The following is a 23595-nucleotide window of genomic DNA, read 5'->3' as shown; positions in this document are numbered from 1 at the left end:
TAGCTTAGCTTCACACCCCAGCAAATCATCTAATTAGTGGTTAGGGGGCTGAAGGACTTTTGTTTTATTTCCAAAGAACTTTGATGATTTTGCCCACTTTAACCTCTTTGAGACTGATTTCTCATCATAGATGGTTGGTATGAAGATTCCACGAAAAGTGAAAGCACTTTGCTACGTATAACTCCATAAAATTAAGGACTTGTTACTATCATTCTTTTATATATCTGTCCCCTCTAGTGGTGGTTGAACTCCCTAAACGGTAAGGACTGTATCTTGTTCATGTTTATATTCTGGGCATCAAAGAACAATTCCCAGCAAAGCAAGTGCTCAATATATATTTTTTAAATGAAGAAAGGAAGGAAGGTAGTAAGTTCAGAGCAACGCCATGGGGGTAGGGTCGCTCTGACAGGCCAATCTCTCCCTTTGTACTTCTCTTCAATAAGAAGATCTAATCCGCAGAGTCAGAGCCAGATTCAGACGTAAATCAGGGAAAGGAAGCTTCTGGTTCTCTGCCATTGAACAGTAGGGGGAGCACCCGAGTCAACAACAAAGATGCCGCTGTCTATTTGCTGTTCACATCTCTTTTTGCGTTCACACTGCATCCTTTAACATGTATTCGTCATGGTCTTAACAACTTCACCTCATTTATCTAGTCAGACAAAGGGACTCTACCTGTTCTGTCAACCAGATTGAGTGGTGATAAGAAGAGTCGTTCCTGTATTCATCCCTTCAGCCAAACATGGAACACATACCAGGCTCTGTTGGGACTGGTTCGTGGTGAACAAGACACAGCCCCTGATCCCAGGAACTCCTGGGCTGGTGGAAATAAAGAGTAAATAGTCAGAAGATAAAAAGTTGTGTGTGTGTGTATGTGGGTGGGTGTGGGAAAATAACAAAAAACCCTCACAAATACTAATCACATAGCCACTTTTTTTACTTGTCCATGCTATCTCAAAATGACTGTCACTTCTATATATCGCTCCTTGGGGCATGCAAATAGCAAACCTATAGCTGTCTAGGACAGCTCCTTTGGCACACAAAGCAATTCTAGCCAGAGTGGGGAATGAAGGGGAACCACACAGCATTTTGGACACTGAACTCTCAAAACTATCACCTCCAGAATTTTTTAGCTGTTCTGCTATGTCCCATACCTTTTCACCACGGAGAGGGGGCGAAGGCCCAGGGTCTTAGGAATTTCTGTTCCATCAATGTTCCCCAGGTTCCCTAAGAAAAATGTTTTCAGTGCCACACGCTCTGACACGGGAACAGAAAAACAAAACAACAACAACAAAAAAAAACCAGGAATAATTAAGTACTGTGTTTCACAATCTTGGCAGACACAAATGTCTCATTTAGCTTCGGCTGAGAAACCGATTCCGTGTACATCATTTATGCCTCAACGCTCCCTTGAGTCCAGAACATACTTAGGCACAGCGGGTTACAGTTTACAAAGCGCAGGACGTTCCTGATCTTGATCCCTACATATCCCGTCTGCTTCATGAAGGAGGAACTGATGCTCAAAGAAGTGAAGGGCCTAGCTTTCAGAAACATTTTAGCCAGCTAAATTACAGTAAAACCCGGCAAAATTCGTAAGCTGCGGGAAGAGAGGCGGGCTGGGCGCGCGATCGCACTCGCGCCCCGCCCACACTCCGGGCAGCTCCCACAGGAATGTGAACGCCTCAAAGCGCTCAGGCTCCAAGAAGCTGTCAGGTCAGCCTGCCCTTCCGGGCCATGTGATTTGCCGAATCGTCTCACGTGACATCTCTCAGAGAGGCGGGGCCCTCGGCCAAGATGGCGGCCTATCTGCAGTGGCGGCGTTTCGTTTTCTTCGACAAGGAACTGGTAAAGGAACCGCTGGGCAATGATGGGGCTACTCCCGGCGCGGCGCCTGCCTCTGGACCAGCTGCTTCCAAGGTCCTTTCCCTCCCTCCTGGCATCACTGTTTGCGACTCAGGCCGAGGGAGCTTGGTCTTTGGCGATATCCTTCCCCTGGAGCTGTCTCTTCCCTCCCCGGATCCCTGAAGAGATCCAGCAAGGATGGAATCTGTCCTTCAGAGGGATTCGTGCTACGTGCCACTTTCCTTTACACGGAAGCCCAGTATTCCATCTGTGGTCTGAGGGAAGAAGCAAATCCCTTCTCTAACTTGTTGCCAACTAAGCAATTCTGGGCAAGTCATTTAACTTCTCTGGGCTTCAGTTTCCTTACTTTAGGAACAGTGTAAAATGCCACTTCGACAGGATTACTTTAAGTATCAATAAAAAAATGGCTGCAGCTTAGCTTTAAAAGATCAAGATGTAAGGTGCCACTGTTACCTCCACTGTCCAATGCAGTAGGAGAGGAGGTAAATGAGTCCAGGAGTTTGCTACTTTGTTCCTCATTTGTTGCCATTGAATTCTGGCCTTACTTTTCACTCCTTTTTTTTTTTTTAAGGTGGGGAGGCCCAGGAGATGATAGGTAGAAAAATTCTTGAAAGTTTTAAAGAATGTTAGTTGTTTTCTGGGTCCTGGTCTAAATATAAGTATCTCTCCTTGGAAAGGAGGTTCCTTGACTACCTTGCACATATGGAAGGTCAGATCTGGTTCTTGCCGCGTTCCCTGCAGCTTACTGGCTTCCAGGCCTACAAACTACGGGTGACTCACCTGTACCAGCTGAAACAGCACAATATTCTGGCATCTGTTGGTGAGGATGAAGAGGGCATCAATCCCCTGGTGAGTTCCAGAAAGGAGAGTCCCAGAAAGGAAAGACCTAGAAGCCTGGAAATGGTTGATTGTTGGATGGTGATTGGCATTCATACTTTTGGGGTCTGTCCACAGGTGAAGATCTGGAACCTGGAGAAAAGAGATGGTGGCAATCCACTGTGCACTCGAATCTTCCCTGCCATCCCAGGAACAGAGCCAACTGTTGTATCTTGCTTGACTGTTCATGAAAATCTCAACTTTATGGCCATTGGTAAGCAGAAAGAAGGTGAAGCTAACACTTAGTGATTTGCTATAAATTTTCTTTAGCAAAACTTCTGCAGTTGTACTTCACTGTTTTCAGTGAGACCACTGTGTACTGAACTGAGGCCTTTGAGGAAGTTTGGGATGGGAAGGCATTTAATTTTGTTCTTTGAAAAGGAGTCAGTGAGTATTGTTCTTCATGTTAACCATTGGAAATTGGGTATGAGGAGAAAGTGTGACACCTCTGATGAGTGCCTCAAATGGTCTTCTTTCCCCTCTGTGCTTCCTTACCGTTACAGTCTCACTGAAGTGCTTTTTTTTCTCCTACAGGTTTCACAGATGGCAGTGTTACATTGAACAAAGGGGACATTACCCGTGACCGACATAGCAAGACCCAGATTTTGCACAAGGGCAACTATCCTGTTACTGGACTGGCCTTTCGCCAAGCGGGAAAGACCACTCACTTGTTTGTTGTGACAACAGAGAATGTTCAGGTATGACTAGGGCCTCCATTGTTAGGGGCAAGCAGGAAAGGATTTCATTATTCAGGGGCGTAGGGCAAGGGACTAACAGGAGGGATATGATTCTTAAATTTTTCATCATATAGCTTTGAATCATTTCTCCTGCTTAATATCTTTATTTTTTTTTACTTAAGAGACTAGGAAGAATTAGAGTTAGGAAAAGAACTCTGGGCTTAGAGTAGAAAGAACTGAATTTTTTTCCTACGTAATTTTTAAAGTTTCTTTACCTCTCTAGTTCTTAGTGTTCCTAATTTATAGCAACCTACCCTTTAAGGCATACACTTTGGATAAAACAGTAAAAGATTGTTGAATTTGTTGCATGCAAAATTCCTGTACGGTAGTGATAGTGCACCCAGAGGAAGAAAATGTGATCCTACATTATATTTAATGAACGGGTGACGATTGATGGAAAAGGCCCGCAGCCTGGGAAAGTCTTGGAGTGGTAAGAGACAAAAAGATAGAAAACAGCATGGTGATGGTAATACCTTTATGAAGGCTTAGATGCTGCCTCCTCAGAGGGAGCCTTTGTTAACTCCTTTATTACTTCTTGCAGTCCTACATAGTTTCTGGAAAGGACTACCCTCGTGTGGAGTTGGACACTCATGGTTGTGGCCTACACTGCTCAGCTCTAAGTGACCCTTCTCAGGACCTGCAGTTCATTGTGGCTGGGGATGAGTGTGTCTACTTGTACCAGCCTGATGAACGTGGACCCTGCTTCGCCTTTGAGGGCCATAAGCTCATTGCTTACTGGTTTAGAGGCTACCTTGTCATTGTCTCCCGTGACCGAAAGGTTTCTCCCAAGTAAGGATGCCAGGGAGAAGGGAAAGGGAGAGGGATGGACTTGTTCACCAGAATTAACCTGACTTTAAAATCCTAATGCCAGGATTCTCTTTTGTTGTTGTTTATAGATTGAATTTACACTTAGGTGCAGTATTTACTGAAAAATATGCGTTTTTGCTGCAGACATTTTTTGAGATGTATTAAAATGCTCCAGGGAATTTGAACTTGTTTTTGTGAACTCTTAAGTCAAAATAGATTGGGCAGAGGAAAAGGCATTGAGTAGAAGAGAAGTTGAAAAGTGCTGGGAAATGCAGAATAGACTACTTTTTATTAACTAGAAAGGGGGAAGGGGGAGGTGGTGGTCTGCTGCATTTTGGAAGTACTCCCCTGTCCAGTGTTGGTTTGTTTTCATTTGGTACTAAGTACAGTGTCTTACAAATAGCAGGTGCTAGATGATCATTTGTTAGATGAGTGGTTGTCTGAATGTACTTAAACTGTTGCCTGCATTAATTATAGATCCTAAAGGTTAAGATTAGGTCTATATATTCTCGTCTTACAATTGCCAGCACAATGCTGCATGTTATGGGATGAGGTGCTGGAGGGGCCAAAGAGGTGATTTGTTATAGATGGAATGGGCAGCACCAAAGTTGTCATGGGAAAGGAAATAAAGGGGAGCTGAGACAATACAAGTATCTGATGCTTTTTCTTTTCCACACAGGTCAGAGTTTACCAGCAGGGACTCACAGAGCTCCGACAAACAGATTCTCAACATCTACGACCTATGTAACAAGTTTATAGCCTATAGCGCCGTCTTTGAGGATGTAGTGGATGTGCTTGCTGAGTGGGGTTCCCTGTATGTGCTCACGCGGGATGGGCGGGTCCATGCACTGCAGGAGAAGGACACACAGACCAAACTGGAGGCAAGGCCACCATGTTCCCAGGGTTGGCCACGGGCACCCAGAAGCAGCCACAGAAACAGTCTCCCCAGGTCACCTTGGCCAGGGTGTTTCCTTCCCTTTGGGTCACAGCCTTACTCAGCTTCCATTGGGTAGGATTACAAGGTAAAGGGCCTGGGATGAGGCCTAGAGGGAAGTAGTGGCTGGGAACTTGAACCCACTGTTAGAGTCTCTTAGTCTGCAGAGAACCTTTGGAGGGGATGGGATGTTGGTCTTGGGAGTATCTGGGAGGCTTCACCTTGTCTAGGATCTAAGTAGACTGAAATTCCAGGGTTGTCTGGCCTGTGTGCTGTGGGCACATTCTATAAAGGGTCTTCTCAGACTGCTTCTGACAATTTCTAATTTTCCCTTCCAGATGCTGTTTAAGAAGAACCTATTTGAGATGGCAATTAATCTGGCTAAGAGCCAGCACCTGGACAGTGATGGGTTGGCCCAGATCTTCATGCAGTATGGGGACCATCTCTACAGCAAGGGCAACCATGATGGGGCTGTCCAGCAGTATATCCGGTCAGTGGCGGTGCTTTGGGATAGATCTTTGAAGGCAGGGATGGGCAGCCAGAGAGGCCAAAAACCTATGCTCAGGGCAGGGTGTCGAACTCTACTAGTTCTTTTTTTCATGCAGAAACTGTAATGCCTCAGAATGAGAAAACAAATTACCTTATTGAGAAGGGAATGTTTAGGTTCAAATATTACATGACCAGCATGCATGCAAAAGAGTTGACGAGTTCCTTTTATTTTGGGGGGAAATGTGAGGGGGGGAAATGCTTGATCTGGGAATCGAACCTGGGTCTCCCTCATGGAAGGCGAGCATTCTCCATTGAACCATCTGTGCACCCTGACAAGTACCTTTTAAACTTCAGCTTGATCTTTGATAATGTTCATTGTGACCCAGTTCTCTAAAGGGAAAAGGGTATTCATCTCTTGCTTTCACACTTCCTTCTCTTGGTACTAATTCTTGGAATTTTCTTCCCTGGAAAGGGTTTTAGGAACTTGTCTAATATCTTTCCTGCACTATCTATAATTCCTATTTGTGCTAATTTTTAAGAACCAAAGCTCTGGACCCTTGCTATTTAGTGTGTTCACAGTTTTATCACGTGAAGGTCACCCGGGGTTAACTAGAAATGCAGAATCTCAGGTCCCACCTCAAACCTACTGAAACAGAATTTGTATTTTAAGATCCACAAGTGGGGACAACCAGATCAATAGATTAAGCCCCCAATCTTGGGGTTCACCCCTATGAAGCTTATTCCTACAAAGGATAGGCTAAGCCTCCTTAAAAGTAGGCTTAAGAGGGGTTTGTTCATATGAAACGTAACCCTGTAAAGGAATTGATGCAAATGTTCTAAGAAATGATCATGATGATGAATATATAACTATGTGATGAAAAAAAAAGTAGGCCTAAGAGTCACCCCAGAGAACCTCTTTCGTTGCTCAGATGTGGCCTCTCTCTCTAAGCCCATAGGGCAAGTGAACCCACTGCCCTCCCCACCTACATGGGACATGATTCCCAGGGGTGTAAATCTCCCTGGCAATGTGGGACAGAAATCCTGGGATGAGCTGGGACCTGGCATCAGGGGATTGCAAAAACCTTGACCAAAAGGAGAAGAGAGAAATGGTGAAAAAATAAAGTGTCAGTGGCTGAGAGATTTCAAACAGAGTTGAGAGTTTCTCCTGGAGGTTATTCTTAGGCATTATATAGATATCCCTTTTCAGTTTATGGTGTGTTTGAGTGGCTAAAGGGGAGTACCTGAAACTGTAGAGCTGTGATCCAGTAGCTTTGTTTCTTTAAGATGATTGTATGAAGATGCAACATGTACAGTGTCACTGTGTGATTGTGAAAACCTTGTGCCTGATGCTCCTTTATCTAGGGTATAAACAGATGAGTAAAATATATCGATTAAAAAAATAAACAAATAATAGGGGGAACAAAGGTTAAAATAAATTGGGTAGATGGAAATACTAGTGGTCAGTGAGAGGGAGGGAGGGGTAAGTGGTATGGTATGTATATATAAGTTTTTTCTTTTTATTTTTCTGGAGTAGTGATGCAAATGTTCTAAAAATGGTCATAGTGATGAACACACAACTATGTGATGATATTGTGAGCCATTGATTGTACACCATGTATGGAATGTTTGTATGTTAAGAATGTATGTGTTTGTATGTGTTTTGTCAATAAAAAATATTTTTAAAAAAATGATCCACAAGTGATTCCTGTGCATGTTAAAGTTTGAGAAGTATACTGATGAAGATATTTGATGCATGTCTCCCTAGAACCATTGGAAAGTTGGAGCCGTCCTATGTGATCCGCAAGTTTTTAGATGCCCAGCGCATTCACAACCTGACCGCCTACCTGCAGACCCTGCACCGGCAGTCCTTGGCCAACGCTGACCACACCACTCTGCTGCTCAACTGCTACACCAAGCTCAAGGATAGCTCAAGGCTGGAGGAGTTCATTAAGGTGCAGGATGGTGGGGGTGGGGGTGCATTCTTCATGGGCCCCACTGAGCATGGGTGGCTCCAGCAGGGCTTGCTCTTCTTCAGCAAAATTCAGGCAGAGGAAAGACTTGATCTAATTTGGGGACCAGGATCCACTGCTCTATAAACAGAGAGGAGGAATAGTTGTTCCTGTTAATCTCTTCCAGTTTCCCCAGTTTATGTTGCTATGGGGTCCAAGCACCAGGAAATGGCATTGGGAGTTCCCTTTAAAGTTAGGAGCAGAGCAACTTGGGACAGAAATCCTAGAATGAGCTAAGACTCAGCAGCAAGGGATTGAGAAAACCTTCTCGACCAAAAGGGGGAAGAGTGAAATGAGACAAAGTGTCAGTGGCTGAGAGATTCCAAACAGAGTCGAGAGGTTATCCTGGAGATTATTCTTACTCATTACATAGATATCACCTAGTTAGTCAAGATGTAATGGAGAGGCTGGAGGGAACTGCCTGAAAATGTAGAGCTGTGTTCCAGTAGCCATGTTTCTTGAAAATGATTGTATAATGATATAGCTTTCACAGTGTGACTGTAATTGTGAAAACCTTGGGTCCAATGCTCCTTTTATCTACTTTATCAACAGACGAGTAAAACAAATGGAATAAAAATAAATAATAGGGGGAACAAATGTTAAAATAAATTTAGTAGATTGAAATGCTAGTGATCAATGAAAGGGAGGAGTAAGGGGTACGGTATGTTTGAATTGTTTTCTGTTGTCTTTTTATTTCTTTTTCTGAATTGATGCAAATGTTCTAGGAAATGATCATGATGATGAAAAAAAAAGTTAGGCGCAGAGGAAAACTCTGGGTATAAGTCAGAAACTTTCTGAGAGAACATAATGTTCTAGAAGCATGGATTCTGGAGCCACACCTGTGTGTGAATCTGGGCTCTGCCGTTTATTATCTCTGTGACCTCGGGCAAGTTACTTCATGTCTTGGAGTCTCACTTTTTTCATCCATAAAATGAAAATAGTAATAGTCTCTGCTTCTGAGAGTTGTTCTGAAGATGAAATGAGTTGTGTCTATAAAGCATCAGGCTCAAAGAAAGTGCTATATAAGCGATACTATCACTAACACAATCTCCATTACTATTTTAAGATGTTGGAGATGGATGTTTCCTCTCCCTTCCCCTACCACAACCACTTTGAATGACTTTGTCTGATGTCCCCCTGGCAGACAAAGAGTGAGAGCGAAGTGCACTTTGATGTGGAGACGGCCATCAGGGTCCTCCGGCAGGCTGGCTACTACTCCCATGCCCTCTATTTGGCCGAGAACCACGCACATCACGAGTGGTACCTGAAGATCCAGCTAGAGGACATTAAGGTGGGTGGCACCCTTGCCTTGGGCAGGGCCCCATTCTTTTTCTAGAACATCCCTAGAGTGATAAAGTGCTTCCTGGTGTGTGAGCCAAGAATCTGAGGGTCCCTCTTATGGGTCTGATGGGTCAAATGAGCCACTCTGCCTTTTATGTCTCCACAGAATTATCAGGAAGCCCTTCGGTACATAGGCAAGCTCCCTTTTGAGCAGGCAGAGAGCAACATGAAGCGCTATGGCAAGACTCTCATGCACCATATACCAGAGCAGACCACCCAGCTGCTGAAGGGACTCTGTACTGACTATCGGCCCAGCCCTGAAGGCCCCGGTGACAGGGAGACCCCAGGCTGCAGGGTAAGGCCTCAGGGAGAATAGCTTTTTTAGAGGCCTCCTCGGTACCAAGCCCACTTGCTGAGCCTCATCTCTCCTCCCTCTCTCTGTTGCAGGCCAACTCAGAGGAGTTCATCCCTATCTTTGCCAACAACCCAAGGGAGTTGAAAGCCTTCCTAGAACACATGAGTGAAGTGCAGCCAGACTCACCCCAGGGCATCTATGACACTCTCCTTGAGCTCCGACTGCAGAACTGGGCCCATGAGAAGGATCCACAGGTAAGGCCTGGCTTGCACAGGCAGAGGGTACTGGAGAAAGACAGTTCCTGCTGTTCCCATTCTTCCGTCTTCTGTGGTTGCCTTTTGGTGCATTCCTTAAGAAAGGCCAGCAGCACCCCACCCTTGGAGCTGAATGGTCCCCAGTAAAGACTGAACGGAGGGGAAGAGATAGTAGACTTGCCTTGTCTTAAGAGAACATGTGAGTTCTTTTATTTCCAGCTGCTCCACCCTCCTTCTTCCCTAGATCAAAGAGAAACTTCATGCAGAGGCCGTCTCCCTGCTGAAGAGTGGCCGCTTCGCCAATGTCTTTGACAAGGCCCTCGTCCTCTGCCAGATGCATGACTTCCAGGATGGGGTCCTTTACCTCTATGAGCAGGGGAAACTGTAAGAGTTTGAGGCATTTTCGGGAAAGGGGCAGGGATCTATGTACTTTTCTAGGACAGTCACTGAGGTGTTCTCTTGCCCCGGCCCCAGGTTTCAGCAGATTATGCACTACCACATGCAGCATGAGCAGTACCGGCAGGTGATCGCCGTGTGTGAGCGCCACGGGGAGCAGGAGCCCTCTCTGTGGGAACAGGCACTCAGCTACTTTGCCCGCAAGGAGGAGGACTGCAAGGAGTACGTGGCCGCTGTGCTCAAGCATATCGAGAACAAGAACCTCATGCCACCCCTTCTAGGTACTTTGGAGGACAGGGTGGGTGAGTGGCAGACAGCTGATCACTGTGGGCTCTGGGGCAGGGTTGCCTCAACTCTATCCAGAGGGCCCTGCTTGGTTCTTTGTTTCATTTCCTTTCTAACCCCAATTTCAGTGGTACAAACCTTGGCACACAACTCCACAGCCACCCTGTCAGTCATTAGGGACTACCTGGTCCAAAAACTGCAGAAACAGAGCCAGCAGATTGCACAGGACGAGCTCCGGGTACGGCGGTACCGAGAGGAGACCACCCGCATCCGCCAGGAGATCCAGGAGCTTAAGGCAAGGTACTTGGCATCTGGATATGTGAGTGGGCACGTGGAATATCAGTATTCTTCACAGGATGATAGTAAATGCTTTTCACAGACCGAGTACTATATGGAATGTGTTTGAGAAATTTCATTCTTGAAATGTTTAACAGAGCACTTCCAAAGAACGACTTACTACATAGATTATTATTTATTGGGCTTTGAAGGATATTATGTATAATCCTATATTTTACCTCTTCTAAGCACACATCTAAGTTGCGTTTGGAAGCCATTCTGAAGTAAAAATTTTGCTTTAGAAAATGCAGCCAAGTGGACAATTTTGACATATTTATAATAGGCATCAGTTCTCACTCTTAAGTCTTACCTGCCCTTAACATTGTAAACTATTTATTAGCAACAGTGTCTTCATTCCACAATATTTCCTGAACCCATACACTGTTCTAAATGACACCAAAAAAAGTCTGCCTTCATGGAGCTTATGTTACAGAGGTAGAAACGGATGGTAGACATGTTAAATAAGTAGTATATCGAGTATGTTAGATAAAGGGAATGTGGTGAAGTGTTTGTGTGTGTGCATGTGTTGTAATTTTAGATAATGTGGCCAAGAAAAGCCTCATGGAAAGGTCACATCTGAGTAAAGACCTGAAAGACAATTCCTGGCAATTGTGAAACTTAAAAGAGAAACAGAAATATCTCCCTGGGTTACTTGGACTTGCTGTGAGCATGTGACTACTCTAAGTCCAGGGCTGTTGTCCTCATCTGATGCCTTGTAGGTGGTAATATGTCAGGACCTGTACCTTCCTTGTAAACCCCAGCTGCCTTCTCTCTCCGCGAGGGTCTTGGCCCTGCCTTACAGTTTTGTCACTCGTTTCTGGTCTCTCTTTCCTGCAGTCCAAAGATTTTCCAGAAGACCAAGTGCAGCATCTGTAACAGTGCCTTGGAGTTGCCCTCAGTCCACTTTCTCTGTGGCCACTCCTTCCACCAGCACTGCTTTGAGAGTTACTCGGAAAGTGATGCCGACTGTCCCACTTGCCTCCCTGAGAACCGGAAGGTCATGGATATGATCCGGGCCCAAGAACAGAAACGTGATCTCCATGATCAGTTCCAGCACCAGGTGGGGATGAGTGGGGTAGATGGGGCAGGGGACACCTACCAATGTCACAGGAATCACTCTGGAAGCACTGAAGGACTTGTTTCTTTTTCTCTTCTCAAGTTTGTGGGGTAGGGGCCATTTGGTAAATAAGCACTTCAGTTCTTTCTGATTCTTATTTCTTTCCTCCTCTTCCCGTACAGCTCAAGTGCTCCAATGACAGCTTCTCTGTGATTGCTGACTACTTTGGCCGAGGTGTTTTCAACAAATTGACTCTGTTGACCGACCCTCCTACGGCCAGGCTGACCCCAAGCCTGGAGGCAGGGCTGCAACGGGACCTGCTTATGCACTCCAGGAGGGGTACTTAAGCAGCTTGTAGGAAAGAGTATGATAGTGGAAACACAGCATTATGGTAATGGGGGAGGAAGGAGAGAGGCAGAGCTCTTGTACAGGAGGCAGGCACACATGTCCAGGACCCACTCTGAGCTGATGTCATAGCCCTCAGTACTAAAGGGGCTTTTCTTTTCTTGCCTCCTCCTTTTGTCAGCCTGCTGTTCCTCCTGTTAACCATTTTGAGCAGGGAAGGTCATTCCAGACCAGCAGGGGAGGGCACCTCAGCAACCACTGATTATGGACAATAGCTGCTTTATTCTCCATCCAAGAGCACCAGGCTGTGCTTGGGTCCTTGCTCCCAGAGTCTATGAATAAAATAAAATAATAACTTGGGGGTTGAATAAATTATTCTTGGGGCTTCCTGGTGATTCTTAACTGTGCATAAGGCATTTCCCTCTGCTCTCCTAGAGGTCTACTTCCCTTCCTGCAGAAAGAGTTCCTTGTAAAACCTGTGGATTTGCCTTCCTTCCAGTAATGGGTGGGGCTTGTGGCATTTAAGAACAGCTCAATTTGAAGAACCTTTACAAAAGACTTAATGACTGACCTCAAAAAGCAGTATAGCTCTTGTTTTTTAGTTTTGCTGATCTCCAGGGCTCTTGTTTAGAGAAGGTTTCCATGCAGGAGGCAGATTCTGATAGAGACTCCTAGACTTAAGCCTGTCTTCATAATGAATAGGTTAGTGTCTTGCTGTACTACTCAATACCAGATGATAAACAGGATAAAAAGTCCTTTATTGAAACACTTTTCACTCTTTGAAGTTATCTGATGAAGTTTGTGTTGCAGGGCTGTGTGTAATCTGAGTGTGACTACCTGTCAGGAAATTGCTCCTATGGTGGTGTTTCTTTTTTTTTTTATTGAAGGAAGTAAGTTGGTTTGGGTGATATTTAGAAGAAGCAGTTTGGATATAAACTTTGAATTAGCTGACCTGAGTTTGAATTCTGGGTGTGCTGTTTGATGTAGAACAAGGCTCTTACCTACTCTGAAGTTCAGTTTCTTTACCTGCACATTTGGGGTTATAATAGTTGTAAGGAGCTCATGGGTGTCTGTTCTTAGTGTGCTCAATATGTGATTTAGGCATACCTCTGAGGTTGTAGGCTCAGTTCCAAGCCACTGCAGTAAAGTGAATGTCACCATTAAGTGAGTCACATGAATGTTTTGGTTTCCCAGTGCATATAAAAGTTATGAACTACATATAAAAATATAGTGCACTATACTATATTAAGTGTGTAGTAGCATTATATGTTTTTTTAACAATCTGATAAAATATATCTATCATGATACATAACTAGCATACATGCATATACATATATTTATAACACAGTTCAAGAATATCCATTCCTTTAAGCATACACAGAACATTTATGAAAATACCCACGGTATTGTCATAAAACTAACTCAGTAGGTTTCAGAGGATTGACGTCATACAATCAACAAACTGATCACTTAATACAATTAAGTTAGACATTAATAAAAGAATGATAACAGAAAGGCCTTTTCTGTACAGAAACTTAAAAACACTTCTAAAAATAATCCATAGGTTATGAAAGAATTCATAATGGAGATTAGAAAATATATAGAATTGAATAACAACAAAAGTACCATATGTCAAATGTTTTAGATATGTGTAAAATGGTACAGTCACTTTAGAAAATAGTTGGAAAGTAGTTTCTCAAAAAGTTAAACGTAGAATTAATATATGACTCACTCGTAGGCATATATGTAAGAGAACTGAAAATATATATCTATGGCCCTTTGCCATATGGCCTGGCATGTGGCAGTGTCTGCCAGCCTCTCCTTTGTCTTCTGGGTTTTGTTGATTTCAGCTTCTTGCCTTTGAGGCTTTCATTCTCTTTGTTTGAATTTCATTCTCTTATGAAGGACTCCAGTTTAGGATTAAGACCCATCCTGATTGAGGTGGGACCCATCTTAACTGAAGTAACCCCTTCATAAGGTCCTACTTACATGGGTGTACACCCACAGAACTGGATTAGATTTAAGAACAGTTTAGTTGGGGCGCATACAGCTTCAAACCACCACACACTTTATCATCAATACAGTATATACAAGTACAGTATACATGATCAGTGTACAATAAAGAGAGTGGTCAGAAAATTTTACTGAATGAATAATAGAGCATATCTGGCATTTGCCCTTTACTAGCAAGTTCTTTCTGAATAAGTAGAAGAAATTTGAGGGGGGAATATTTAAAATCTTAATGAATAAGATTTTACAACTCTGAAAATGTTGAATTTACAAATTAAATCCTAGTATTGAATAAATTAATATTCAGTAAAATTTCTAACATAATATCTCCTAATTATTTGTATGTAGTACTAGCTCAAAATTTGTTAGTAAGCACATACTACCAAGTACAAAGCTTTCTGCCTTTTTTACTTTATTATTACCTTATCTTAAAAAGAATTTACTAAAAGCCCAGTATAGGATCACAGAATCCTTGATGACCTTAAAGATCATCTAATAATGATGATAATCACAAACTCTTGCATTATATGTTTTTTAATGTCTCCCTATGTATATGCAGTATGTCTTAAAAAATGTACATATGAATTAAAATGTGACAGAGGCACCAAAGCACATGCTGTTGGAAAGATAGACTTGTTCCACAGAATTACCACAAACCTTCAATTTACATCAAGCACAGTATCTGCAAAACGTGATATGACAAGGTATGCCTGTACTATTCATGTAAGTAGAAAAGGCAAGTTTTCTAACAAGTACTTTTCCCATTGAATAATGTCTTGGCACTGCCACTTAATAGTTACTTATCTTCAGGCTGCCCTTTAGTTTCTCCCGAACAGGTTCTTCATTTTTAAAATAGAAATGTTGCCCATTTCAGGTCTGTAGCGAAACTAAGTTTGAACAGAGCAAGGGAAGTGCTACACAGCAGCACTAATTGCATGTGCTAGGGAGGTAAAGCTGTCCAATTCTGGATGATTAGCCTTCTGGAGCAGCCCTTTTATTTATAGGCGATGAATGTAGCCTAAGGGGCTTAGTGACATGTTCAAAGACCTTTATGCCTAACCTGGTATTTTAAGGCTAATACATCCTCTTGTTCCTCTTAGACAGGGTTAACTTTGGCATAATTGACTATCCTTTTGAGTGAATGTTGGAAGTAACTGCAGAGACAGTTTACTTTGTGGATAAATCTGTGGGAAACATTTCAGCCACTGACCATCAATATTTCTAGCTCAGCATTATTTCATTTAACTTGTATGGTCAATTTATTAAATACCGTAATTACATGGAATCTTGAATAGGGAATGAGATCTCGTTGGTTTGTATAGGTTAATGTGATGCCCCAATACATCCCAGAATAATTTGAGCAGAGAATAAAAATTTTTATTTGAGAAGTCCCCTTGGAGCATAGGAAGAAAGGAGGAAATATTCAACTTTCCCATCTGGAGAATTCCTGATATTCTTGCAAGCATTAAGGACAACCAATTCAATAGGCTGAGCCCTCAATCTTGGGGCTTTCCCCTATGAAACTTATTTCTGCAAAGGAGAAGCTAAGCCTACTTACAGTTATGCCTAAGAGTCGCCCCCAGAGAACATCTTTAGTTGCTCAGATGTGGCCACTCTCTAAGCCAACTCCACAGGTGAACTCACAGCTCTCTCCCCTACGTGGGACATGATTCCCAGGTGTGTAAATCTCCCTGGCAACATGGGACATGACTCCCGGGGATTAACTGGGACCTAGTATCATGGGATTCAGAAAGCCTTCTTGACCAAAAGGGGGAAGAGAAATGAGATAAAGTTTCAGTGGCTAAGAGATTTCAAACAGTTGAGAGGTTATTCTGGAGGCTATTCTTATACATTATATAGATATCCCTTTTTAGTTTCATGGTGTATTGGAATGGCTAGAAGGAAGTACCCAAAACTGTTGAACTGTATTCAGTAGCTTTGATTCTTAAGACGATGGTACAACTATATATAGCTTTTACAATGTGACTATGTGATTGTGAAAACTTTGTGGCTGGCACACCCTCTATCCAGGGTATGGACAAATGAGTGAAAAGATAAGAGCAAAAAAATAAATAATAGGAGGGGATAATGGATAAACAAAAATTGGGTAGATTGCAGTATTAGTGGTCAATGAGAGGAAGGGGCAAGGAGTATGGAACGTATATATTTTTTCTTTTTATTTCTTTTTTCCTGGAGTGATGCAAATATTCTAAAAATGCTCGTAACGATGAATACACAACTATGTGATAATATCCGGAGCCACCGATACTATACACTTTGAGTGGACTGTACGGTGCATGAAGATAACTCAATATGAATATTTAAAAATATATATATATCCTGGCTCAGAAATGGGTGGTAGACAAAAATGAAAAATGACAGAAAAAAAAAGCAGGTGGTAGACCTAGGTCTCAAAACAAAGACACTCACCGTGCCAGACTGGTGTAGTAGGGGTGGAGAGAAGAGCAAGGCTCCCTCTGTCGCAATCATTCTAATTCCCGCCCAGAGGCGAGCGCCTCCTCTTTAAGGGAGAGCGCCGGAAGTGACACAGGGACCCGCGCGGATCCCGGTGTCTGGGGCCCTAGGAAGAGCACAGCCTCCACGTGTCCCTGGTGCCAGCTGACCAGCGCCTCCAGCTTCCATGCACTCTGGAGGGACCTTAACAACACCCCTCGGCCTACTTCTCCAGCAGAGCCATGTCAGGTAACGGCGACATGGCTGTAACGGCGGTAAGTCCTTAAGGGTAAGCCGGTGACCCTTATAACCGGTATTCCGGGCCATTCGTGCAACGATTGGCTCCAGTTTGCCATCGTCTGCCCTCTATTGGTTGAAACGGTTGTCCGTCAAAATCCTAACCCCCCCCCCGCGAATTGTTTTTAAAGGGCCAGTACCTGGAAGGTTCTTAGGAAGCAGAGGGTAAATCAGTGGGGGCGGGGTTGAGAGTGCAAGGGATTTATTTTTCTCGAACAGAACCCCCATCCCTGCGGAGATGAGGGTGGGATTCCTGCCAAGCATGGGATCCAGGGCTCCAAATTTAGTGACCCAACCGGGAAAAGTTCGTCTGTGCGCAACGGAATCCTTTTACTAGAGGCAGTGTTGAGGCGGGATCCGGCCCCTTAGGAAAATTTTCTACTTTGGACTCAGAAAGCAGAGCATATTCCCAAGTCTCTGAATTGCATACAAATACCCTGGAAGCGTGTCCTGAGCTCTTTCTCTCCTCTTTCCATTTTAGCCCCACTCTATTCTCAAAGTCCCTAGCTGTGACACCCCATTGGGTAACCACCATGCGTAAGGGGAAAACTTTAGGCCCTTCCAGCCCACCCCTGAGTTCAGGGCTGGTGAAGAGCTAAGTTACAGAGTGTGCAGTGGCCACTGCCAGCCTAAGATAATAAGGATGGGGCAGCTGCTTATCGCCCCACGTCCAGCTAGCTGGTGAGGACTGGGATTCTTTGCCTTTGCAGACGTTTCAGAGCACTGGACCAGGAGTAGGAAGACTTGGATAGTTTACTGTGTAACCCCGGGCAGGTCACTTCACCCCTCAGAGCAGCCTCTGCTTCTGTAGTACGGGTCCCAGAGATCCCTATCTAGGATTGTTGTGAAGATTAAAAGTAATATCCCTAGCATATAAGTGCTCAACAAGTACTTAAAAAGTAATAAATATCCCTAGCATATAAGTGCTCAACAAGTACTTATTTTTTAATGGAACAATTTAACTCGAATATGCTGTGTAGATTCATTGAACATAAAGAATTGTATGAATCTAGCTGTCCTGGGACATTAGATTTCTTTCTGTGGCCCCCTATAGCCCAGAATTTTAGTGGCCATGTTTGACATTTCAAGACTAGCCTATTTTGCTCAGGGTCTCACAGGGTTGATGTATTGAAGGTGTGAGAGCAGCACACTGTCACCTCCTCCAGCAGTCAAGGCCCGAGATGCCTGGCTGCAAAGGAAGGCCACAGGATGACTATCCCAGAGCAGGGGAAGCTGATCAAGGAAGAAATAGGACTTCTGTTTTGGTTTGTAAAACTCAGCCCTACCTGCTTGGCACTGAACACCTTTGTCCAAGGTGCCCTGGCAGAAGGAAAAGGTGTGTCCCTTTGAGTTTTCTGCTTGGCTCTGATGTCCCAGGATTTCCTTGTTGGTGAAATTAGAGGCAGCACGCTAGATGCATAATGAACGTTATGCAGCTCAGCCTCATAGTCTCATAGAACATCAGAGGCAGAAGAAACTTGAGTTCAAACATCTTCATTTTACAGATGAACAAATGTAGGTCCAGATTGGATAATGTGTCCAAGGTTTCCCAGCCAAGAGGCTGAACAGGACTGTACACGAGATCTGTTGATACAAATCCTTTCTGTATGCATCCCAGCCAGCCAAAGCAACCCTCGTATGCCTCTATGGCCACTGTTGGCATCTGGGTGGCACTGAAGCCTTCTTGAGTGTCTACTATGTTGTGGTTGTAGAGACTCCTCTAGTGACTCAGCTCAAGTTCCCCTGTGTGGCCCCAGCTGCCCTGCCCTGGCCAGTCACAGGCCCCACCCTCCCTGTGGCCAGACTGATGGGCCTTATCTCCTTACCCACCTGGCTCTGTGCAGCACTTGTACTGCGAACTGCCTTTGCCAGCGTGGGCTTTAGGGCTTCAGTGCCTGGGTTCCTGCAACTGCAGCAGCCGGTCCTACTATTGCTTCCCTCTGGTCTCTTCTTTTTTGGCTCCCTGAGTGGGCAGAACAGTGCTGAGGAAGGTAATGGAACCAGACTTGGAATATTTCCCTGCTCCAAGACTTAGCCAGCCACAGGTCAGGAACTGAGGTTCCTTTCTTCCAAGCCAGTGGTTCTGGTTCCTGGACAAGGTGTTAAGGAACACAAGAACAGAGCGAACTGTGACTTGGGGACTTTTTCTGCAGGAAAAAAACAGCCCAAAGATGAGAGTGATTCGTGTGGGTACCCGCAAAAGCCAGGTAAGTACAGGTATGGGGGTGAAGGTTTGCCAGGAGAGTTCTGGTGCTCACAGTGTCACAAGTTGGGGACTCACAAGGCTAGTTCCCAGCAGCCCAAGGATGAAGATGATGGGGTAAGTGGAGAAGATAAACCACAGGTGTTAAATCCCATGCAGATGAAGACTGCATTCTGTGGAGGGATGGTGTATGGCTGGGGAAGTGGTTGGCGACAGAGTACTCCCAGGTCCAACCCCTCTTGTTCCCAGGTGGATACTCAGTCCTCTCTCTGATGTTCTGATCCTTTCAGGATCTTCCTGACCCTCTGAGGGTCTGAGCTTGGGTCAGTGGCCAGGGGAAGGCAGGACTAATCCAAATCTCTGCCCCCAGCTGGCTCGCATCCAGACAGACAGTGTGGTGGCGGTGCTAAAAACCTTATACCCTGGCCTGCAGTTTGAAATCGGTGAGTTTCTAGGAAGGAATAGAAGCTACTGGTAAACCCACTACCCCTGGAGGGGAGCCAGAGCCTGCCTCCACTTCCTCCAAAATTCTTGACTGTCCCCGCTGGAAAGCTCTTTCCTCTGAGCACTCCTGCTTGAGTCTCCCTCTCTCTCTGTTTTTTACTATTTACTAATTTATTTATATTGAGGATCTATCTATCTATCTATCTATCCAATCTATATATATAATTTTACATTTTTAAGTATACAATTCAGTGGTATTAATTACTCTTATAACATCATACTACCATCATCATTACTAAAATTTTTCATCATCCCAAACAGAAACTCTATAGCCACTAAGCAATAGCTTCCCAGTCCTAGCCCCTGGCAGTCTCTAATCTACTTTCTGTCTCTATGAATTTGCTTATTTTGAGTCTTTTGTCTGCTCTTCTGTGCTTGACTATAAATTCCCAAAGGGTAGGGACTGAGGCTTATGTGCCTCTATACCTGCCGTGAGTCTTAGCACAGGGCCTGCCTCAGTAGGGCCTCCATAAGTGCTGATTAATTAGTGACTGATTGATTGGCTCTCTCTATAGTTCCCATGTCCACCACAGGGGACAAGATTCTTGATACTGCACTGTCTAAGGTAATAGTTTCTTCCCCCAATCCTTGCCTCCTCCTCATGTCTTTCTTTTCTCAAGTGATTCACTCTGAGCTTTTTCTTGCCTGGCAGATCGGGGAGAAGAGCCTGTTTACCAAAGAGCTGGAACATGCCCTGGAGAAGAATGAGTAAGTGAGAGACAGAAAAACCTGGTGCCCTCCAAGTATCTTGTTGGGATTCCTATCCTCTACAGAACTGGATATCAGCTAGGTTAACCTGGGCTTAAACCTTTGGGGAGGCTGGAGCGGGGCTTGCACATGGGTCTTTTCAGGTTCCAGAAAAGGTATGTGTTCTGGTTCTGATCATCTGGCTGCCTGGGGCAAGGTTAGCGGGAGAGGGCTGAGGGGAGTGGACCCTGTGGGTTCACTCGGGAAAGCTGTTTCCTCAACTGCTCTGGGCTCAGCCACGGAACTGGAAGCAGGGTAAGTGGCCTGCTGTCAGACCCCTTCTCCTTACCTCCCTCTCCCATCTTTCTAGAGTGGACCTGGTTGTTCACTCCTTGAAGGACTTGCCCACCGTGCTCCCTCTGGGTTTCACAATTGGAGCCATCTGCAAGTAAGGGGGTCTGGGAAGAGGGTAGGCCTCATGTTAACCTCCGTCTTTCCCTTTGGGACTTGGCCCTCTGCAAATAGGGCCGTTCTCCCCTGCCTTGAGGAGTGTTGAGCATGGCAGAGAACTTGGAAAATATTTAGTTGGGCATCGAGAGAGCATCTAAGTGACTCCACAACTGAAATGTCTTCTTCATTCTATGACCTTCCCTCTACCTCCAGGCGGGAGAACCCCTACGATGCTGTCGTCTTTCACCCCAAATTTGTTGGGAGGACCCTGGAAACCCTGCCAGAGAAGAGGTGATGAGGCCTGGCCGGGCACCTTGGTGGGATGTGAACAGAAGATGGAGAGATGGGAGGGGAAGAAAGTAGTGCCCACCTAGGATTAAATCTCACTTGAAACCCTCCCTCTGAGCAGCGTGGTAGGAACCAGCTCCCTGCGGAGAGCGGCCCAGCTGCAGAGGAAGTTCCCCCATCTGGAGTTCAGGAGTATTGTATCCTTTTGGAGGAGGGAAGGGATAGCAGCCAGGGAGGAAGGCAAGGTCCAGAGGGCCCTTGGAGTAATTAGTGGAAGGGGCTTCCGAAGCAAGTGGACCATGGTGGCAGTGGGCTGTCTGCCATTCCATCCACTCGTCCATCCATTCACAACCCTTTGATATTTTCATAATCTCAGGCAAATGCCTGCTGCTGGGGATGATGGTAAGCAAGATAAGCATTGTCCCTGCTTACACAGTTTACATTCTAGTTTGGGAGACAAATGGGCATTGATGATACAGTGATAATGAACAGTGTTTACTTTTGAGGGGATGGAGGGCGCTCCATTTTTATTTTATACACTGTTTTGTTTTGATTTTTATGATGAATATACAATGTTTTTTTGTAAAACTAATTAAAAAATACTTTGTGCTAAATGCTTCTGTGAGAGAAGTAGGGAACATTCTGGAAGCCTAAAGGTCTAAACACAGACTCGGGGGTCAGAGAAGGCTTTTCAGAAGTTTCATAACCTTGGGCAGGTTATTTAACCTCTATCTCATTTTCCTCATCTGTAAAATAGGGATAATAATAATACCTACCTCACAGTGTTGTGAAAATCAAATGAGTTGACAGGTGAAATACTTTAGAACAGTGTCTGGCACGTACTTAGGTGTGATAGAATTGTTGGCTGTTATTAAGTTGACAATTAAAAGATGAAGTTAACTAGAGAAGGAAAAACTGTTTCAGGCAGAGGGCACAGCATGAGGCTCCAAACTTTTTGGCCCTTGTAGCACTTAGCATCTCCCCCACAGCGCGGAAACCTCAACACACGGCTACGGAAACTGGACGAACAGCAGGAGTTCAGCGCCATCATCCTGGCCGCAGCTGGCTTGCAACGGATGGGGTGGCAGAATCGGATGGGACAGGTAGGAACTGCCCTGTCCCCTCCCTACTTAAATTGCCTGTCCTCCCTGCCCCATATTCCCCTCTTGAACACCTCATCTCAAACATAACAAGGTGAAGGGTGAATCCCAACTCAGGAAGATTGGAAATTAGAGGCCAGACTCCCTACCCAGACTTCCCCATTTCACTGTACCCCATATCTCCACCTTCCTGATGGCTTATTCTGCCTCCACAGATCCTGCACCCTGAAGAATGCCTGTACGCTGTGGGTCAGGTATGCTTGACCAGGGAAGCCAGCGTATTGTATTCCTTCCCTTTGTTCTCAACTAAGAAGTGTTCCTACTATCTTCTGCATCTGCTTTCCCCAGAATGAATTCCTAGGGAGGGATAGGCCTTGAGAGGCCTAAAGGCCTGGGGAGGAGGGGCATTTCCCATTCTTAGCTCTGTTGGTTGGGGATTAGGCCTGATGTCCTAGGCTGTTTTCCCACCAGGGGGCCCTGGGTGTGGAAGTCCGAGCCAAGGACCAGGACATCCTGGATTTGGTGGGTGTGTTGCATGACCCTGAGACTCTGCTCCGCTGCATCGCCGAACGTGCCTTCCTTAGGCACCTGGTAGGGCCTGGGCTCCACTTGTGGAGGGGTGGGGACTGGGGGAGCCAGGGAGGGCAGTGGGAAGCTTTTTCAGATTCATCTTTGTTGAATGTTGTGTGTGGGGGAATTAGGTTCGGGCCCCCAGCCTCCTTTCCTTTTCAGTTTTATCCTCAGAAATAGTGGATCTGAGGGCTGTGGTCACAGGGTGGTGTTGAGGTTCCCTGGAGCTTATAGGGAGACCATCTTGTTGTAGGAAGGAGGCTGCAGTGTGCCAGTCGCAGTGCATACAGCTATGAAGGATGGACAGGTAAGCAGGAAGATGGGTCGGAGGGCAGGGAAGGACTCGGGCATTTCTCCCTGTGCATCCTGAGCTGCTCAGAGGAGATCCTTAACAGCTCCTATCAGATCAGAATATGCTGAGGCAGCCATATTCTTTCCTAGCTGTACCTGACTGGAGGAGTCTGGAGCCTGGATGGCTCAGATAGCATCCAGGAGACCATGCAGGCCACCATCCATGTCCCTGCCCAGGTACCAAGCTGGGAGGGGGAGGGTGGTAAACAAAAGGCTGCAGGTACTCTCCCATTTCATTCTCACTCAATCCCACCTCCTTCCCTCCCCCAGCAGGAGGAGGGCCCTGAGGATGACCCACAGCTGGTGGGCATAACTGCCCGGTCTATTCCACGAGGAGCCCAGCTGGCTGCTGAGAACCTGGGCATCAGCCTGGCCAACTTGTTGCTGAACAAAGGGGCCAAGAGCATCTTGGATGTTGCACGGCAACTTAACGATGCCCACTAACAGGTCTGTGGGGCACAGGTACCTGGGTTGCCACAGTGCCCCACTCTTGATGCTGACTGAGGTGATTATACCCCAGGATCATGGACTTCCAGGGGCCTGCCTCGCCTTGGTGACTTTGCCTGGCCTCCTCAGTAGGTGGGGGCTGCATCTCTTTAGAGAAAGGTCATAGCCTTTGAATGTAACTAATTCTACTAATAAAGCAGTTCTGAAGATTGT

At 45.3% G+C, this 23595-nt stretch overlaps 2 protein-coding genes across 5 annotated transcripts; both read left to right on the top strand.

The window, feature by feature from the left end:
* The first annotated feature begins 1744 nt into the window (after positions 1-1744).
* Positions 1745-16764, top strand: VPS11 (VPS11 core subunit of CORVET and HOPS complexes). The gene is made up of 16 exons (XM_077112689.1): positions 1745-1982; positions 2565-2709; positions 2815-2950; positions 3271-3434; positions 4015-4262; positions 4960-5161; positions 5553-5704; positions 7469-7655; positions 8857-9003; positions 9160-9348; positions 9441-9602; positions 9847-9986; positions 10077-10279; positions 10412-10583; positions 11457-11679; positions 11859-16764. Exons 1-16 carry the CDS (start codon positions 1792-1794, stop codon positions 12021-12023), a joined length of 2826 nt encoding a protein of 941 aa, XP_076968804.1. The 5' UTR covers positions 1745-1791; the 3' UTR covers positions 12024-16764.
* Positions 16649-23594, top strand: HMBS (hydroxymethylbilane synthase). 4 transcript variants are annotated; one of them, XM_077112693.1, is made up of 14 exons: positions 16649-16760; positions 18936-18989; positions 19356-19428; positions 20005-20054; positions 20142-20197; positions 20547-20624; positions 20840-20917; positions 21036-21111; positions 21904-22017; positions 22230-22268; positions 22486-22605; positions 22838-22891; positions 23026-23112; positions 23206-23594. In XM_077112693.1, exons 1-14 carry the CDS (start codon positions 16728-16730, stop codon positions 23377-23379), a joined length of 1086 nt encoding a protein of 361 aa, XP_076968808.1. In that variant the 5' UTR covers positions 16649-16727; the 3' UTR covers positions 23380-23594. The 4 variants fall into 4 exon arrangements, with proteins under 4 accessions (XP_076968808.1, XP_076968810.1, XP_076968807.1 ...); XM_077112692.1 differs by lacking the exon at positions 16649-16760 and adding an exon at positions 18612-18827; XM_077112694.1 differs by lacking the exon at positions 16649-16760 and adding an exon at positions 18613-18773.
* Position 23595: the final 1 nt, after the last annotated feature.

The sequence above is a fragment of the Tamandua tetradactyla genome, chromosome 8 (assembly GCF_023851605.1).
Source record: "Tamandua tetradactyla isolate mTamTet1 chromosome 8, mTamTet1.pri, whole genome shotgun sequence".
Lineage (NCBI taxonomy): Eukaryota > Metazoa > Chordata > Mammalia > Pilosa > Myrmecophagidae > Tamandua > Tamandua tetradactyla.
The sequence above is the reverse complement of the archived record's forward strand: the minus strand, read 5'-3'. Positions and strand labels throughout refer to the sequence as shown.

Bases quoted from the DNA above. Each gene is read 5' to 3' on its own strand.
- VPS11 (XM_077112689.1), top strand. From the start codon at position 1,792: ATGGCGGCCTATCTGCAGTGGCGGCGTTTCGTTTTCTTCGACAAGGAA. The intron at 3,435-4,014 runs GTATGACTAGGG...TACTTCTTGCAG, and splicing joins TGACAACAGAGAATGTTCAG to TCCTACATAGTTTCTGGAAA. The intron at 9,603-9,846 runs GTAAGGCCTGGC...CTTCTTCCCTAG, and splicing joins CCCATGAGAAGGATCCACAG to ATCAAAGAGAAACTTCATGC.
- HMBS (XM_077112692.1), top strand. From the start codon at position 18,777: ATGGAACCAGACTTGGAATATTTCCCTGCTCCAAGACTTAGCCAGCCA. The intron at 20,625-20,839 runs GTAAGGGGGTCT...CTCTACCTCCAG, and splicing joins ACAATTGGAGCCATCTGCAA to GCGGGAGAACCCCTACGATG. The intron at 22,269-22,485 runs GTATGCTTGACC...TTTTCCCACCAG, and splicing joins GCCTGTACGCTGTGGGTCAG to GGGGCCCTGGGTGTGGAAGT.